The sequence below is a fragment of the Aegilops tauschii genome, chromosome 1 (assembly GCF_002575655.3).
Source record: "Aegilops tauschii subsp. strangulata cultivar AL8/78 chromosome 1, Aet v6.0, whole genome shotgun sequence".
NCBI classification, from domain to species: domain Eukaryota; kingdom Viridiplantae; phylum Streptophyta; class Magnoliopsida; order Poales; family Poaceae; genus Aegilops; species Aegilops tauschii.
In genome coordinates this window covers 345,583,352-345,586,644 of record NC_053035.3, presented here as the reverse complement: position 1 = coordinate 345,586,644, position 3,293 = coordinate 345,583,352, and the positions used below count along the sequence as shown (strand labels likewise).

The window sequence follows — 3,293 nt, the reverse complement described above, 5'->3', positions numbered from 1 at the left end:
ATGTAAGAGTCATGGCGCATGTTACGTTAGGCACGTGAGGCACGTGGGTGCAGGCACGGAAGGCAGAAAAGGTGAATCCACAACAGGCACGTACGTCTATTTTCTCAAGTCACGGGTGTGCACTCTCTGGATGCACAAAAGTGTGGTAGCAGAGGCATGGGTCCGACTACTCGGTCAGAGAACCACTGTTGTGAAGTGACGTGGGCGTGGCACGACGGGCCCCATAGGAGTCACGGCAAGTTTCACGCGAGGCATGTGGATGTAGGCACATGAGGCAGGGCATTGAAGGCACAGGAGGCACGGATGCAGGTACAGGAGGCACTGTAGTAAAAACACTGCAGTGACGGACATGAGGCACTTAACTTGAAAATAGTTACAATCAAGGGACAACGGGCAGAGAAAATCTGGTGTAATTACCAAGTTTGAGCTCTCAGTATGCTCGCAGTATTTGAATCGTTTGAGGTATTCTAGTTAGTGATGTGGCAGGTATAGTACTTTTAAGCACATATCGTGTGGTGAAAATTCCGCAGCGGGGAGCAGTAGCGTTTCTATTAAATCTCGTGTGTACGGTACTTCAACTTTTTAGACAAGTTGATTTTGGATAGTGCAAAACTCGGCTTTTGTGGTAGCTAGGGTTGCTGTCCCTGGAAATGGCCAAATCACTATGATCCACCTCGAGGAATGCAATGGGATATATTGGTATTTACCTTCGATTGCTTGTGTTCGGCTTCTCGCCTCCATTGGTCTATTCTGTTTGTTCGTCTTTTTTTGTTGTGATCTCCGCCGGCGGTGTTGAATTCCTCGCTTCGTCGCTGTCGGGTGGGTACTTTGTGTTGTTGGGCGCACCGTTTGACGGTGTGTATCTCGAAGTGGGAGGGTGGTTGGTGAAGCGCGGTGGCAGTTGTTTTGTGAGGGGAACTCTACTTCAAATTTGGGCCCGTGTACTGAACCTAGGAGGAGACCTTGTGTGTGTGCGGAATGTTTCGAGATTTGCTGTGGAAGAGAGGAAGCAAGAGAGTAGTGGAGGTGGGAGAGATGGAAATGATGGAACCGTCTGTAATCTTTGACGGTCTGATTTTAGCATCAAGATTCATGCCGCCTGGCTTTGTTTTTTTTGTTCGCTATAGCATCTTAATAGACGTGTGAGGCACGGAACATCAGGCTCTACAGGCACCGACGTTGGAATTATAGAGGCACTGGTATCAACTTTGTGGATGCACAAATGTGTGGTGGCAGGGGCATGCATCCGAAGACTTACTCAGAGAGTCATGGTTGTGAAGTCTTTAGAGTTACGAGCGTGTGTCACCACGGGCACCTGAGAGTGATGCGTCGGGAAGTGTGGTAGTAGAGGCATCGGTGCGAATAGTACTCAGAGAGTATCAGTTGTGGGTCCACATGTGTGAAGTCTGTGCAGCATTGGTCGTGTGGTAGTAGCGGCGTGCGTCGGGAAAGGTGCGAGCAGTTCAACATAGTACGTTCTTAGTATCTAAATGGAGTGCACACTATCTAAGCGTGCCAGTGCAGTATGTGCTTAAATGGTTTATGCAAAAACATTTGTTAAGTGCTTAATCGGACGCTTTGACCGTTGCTTTTTCCCAGCAACCGCGAGCACTGCCACTCGGCGGTTTCCCCCACGCACAGCAACGGTGAGCGCATGTCTACCGCCCTCACTACCATGACGAGGCCGCGTCCAACCGCCTCCTCCATGACCCAAACCTTGCCACAAAAGGGCAACTGCGCTTCCATAGCCGCTCAATTCCGGAAACACTATTGCCGCTCCATCTCAACTAGCAACTCCTTGCAATCTCTGTGTCAAGGCCGCCGTCACTGGAGGAGCGTAATGGCGGAGGAACCATCTGCCAAGCGTCCCTGTGGTGAGACATCCGACCAGAGCACCGAGGTCGACGACGTTCAGGTCCCCGGTCAGAAGCACGACTACAAAAGGCACCTCACGGAGGTTGACATCCATGGCAAGGAGAAGCTGGATGTCGTATGCACCAGCAATCCTGACGAAGCCGACAAGATGATCAGCAGGATCCTGAAGAGGGTCTGCGGCTTGTACCCTCAGTACATCGGCGTTGATGTCGAGTATACCAGGGAAGACGAACCTCCGCAGAGGGCAGCGGTTCTGCAGTTATGCGTGGAGGAACTCTGTCTAGTATACCACATCACCGCGTCAACAAAATGGTGAACCATCCTACAGTTTCAACCTCTCCATGCTTCTGTTTAATTAGCTATTCACCCTGAAATTTGATTAAATTGGTTTATTGACTTGATGTATCAGTGAAGTTTCTGAAGTAGATGCAGCAGAATAGATTTTGAACTTGATTATGTTCTAGTGTAGTTCAGTTTCTTGAATTGATGTGTTAACGTGGCTAAGAAGTAGATAGGTCATTGATTCAAGTGTAAATACCAAAAATAAAAATAACATGTTGTGCTTGTATTTTATTTCTGAACTTTGCATAGCAGTTTCTGAAATTTTTTCGTCCATGAATTATACGTACTATATAAGCATGTACTTGATGGATACCTGATGGATCCATCTTAAATGTGTCATCCCCCTTGCAGGCCCAAGAGCCTGCGCCCGTTCCTGAAGGAGGACATGTTCTACACCTTTGCCGGCTTCAGTATTGAAGGTGATAAAGAGATGCTGCAAAGATCTGGTTTGGAGATCAACCCCGACAAGTACATCGACATCCAGTGCAAATGGAGTGTTCCGTTCAAGGGAAGAAAGAGGTACCACTCTTTGGATGATGTTGCAGGGAGCGTGATCCACCCATTCTACAAACAGATGAAGGATAAGATTGACAGGGTTGAACACCATAAACTGTGGGGGATCAGCCCACTGCCAAATTACCTCATCGAGTATGCAGCGATAGATGCGTACGCCACCTACGAGTCGTGGAAGAGTTTTGAAAACATAAGAGAAGGTCTGGAGAGTGCAAAAGAGGCAGAGAAGAATTATGACGATCCTTACTATGGCTACTAGTGATGAGGAAATCATAGAAAACTGGTCGTGGAGTTGCTTGTGTTTCTGCTTGTCCTTTCTATTGTTTCAGGTTCGTAGTTTACTTCTGTTAGAACGAAGCAGTTTCTAATGTCATATGTATCAGGTTAAACAAGTTTGCTTATGTCAAGTTTGTAGTTTGTTTATGTGATTGAACAAGTTATTTAGCTTGCTAAGTACTATGTTTATTCAGCAATCATGTGGTTTTGAAGTAGTAATGTTGCTTTTTACTCTAAAAACAACAAAATACAAAGCAGTCTTTGGACGCCAAGTACAGTTTAGTTGT

At 46.9% G+C, this 3,293-nt stretch overlaps 1 protein-coding gene across 1 annotated transcript; it reads left to right on the top strand.

The window, feature by feature from the left end:
* Positions 1-1,840: 1,840 nt before the first annotated feature.
* LOC141031816 (uncharacterized) lies at positions 1,841-2,989 on the top strand. Its single transcript, XM_073506226.1, has 2 exons — positions 1,841-2,088; positions 2,569-2,989. The coding sequence occupies exons 1-2, from the start codon at positions 1,841-1,843 to the stop codon at positions 2,987-2,989; spliced, it is 669 nt and encodes a 222-aa protein (XP_073362327.1).
* The last annotated feature ends 304 nt before the right edge of the window (positions 2,990-3,293 follow it).

Bases quoted from the DNA above. Each gene is read 5' to 3' on its own strand.
- LOC141031816 (XM_073506226.1), top strand. From the start codon at position 1,841: ATGGCGGAGGAACCATCTGCCAAGCGTCCCTGTGGTGAGACATCCGAC. The intron at 2,089-2,568 runs GTATACCAGGGA...TCCCCCTTGCAG, and splicing joins TACATCGGCGTTGATGTCGA to GCCCAAGAGCCTGCGCCCGT.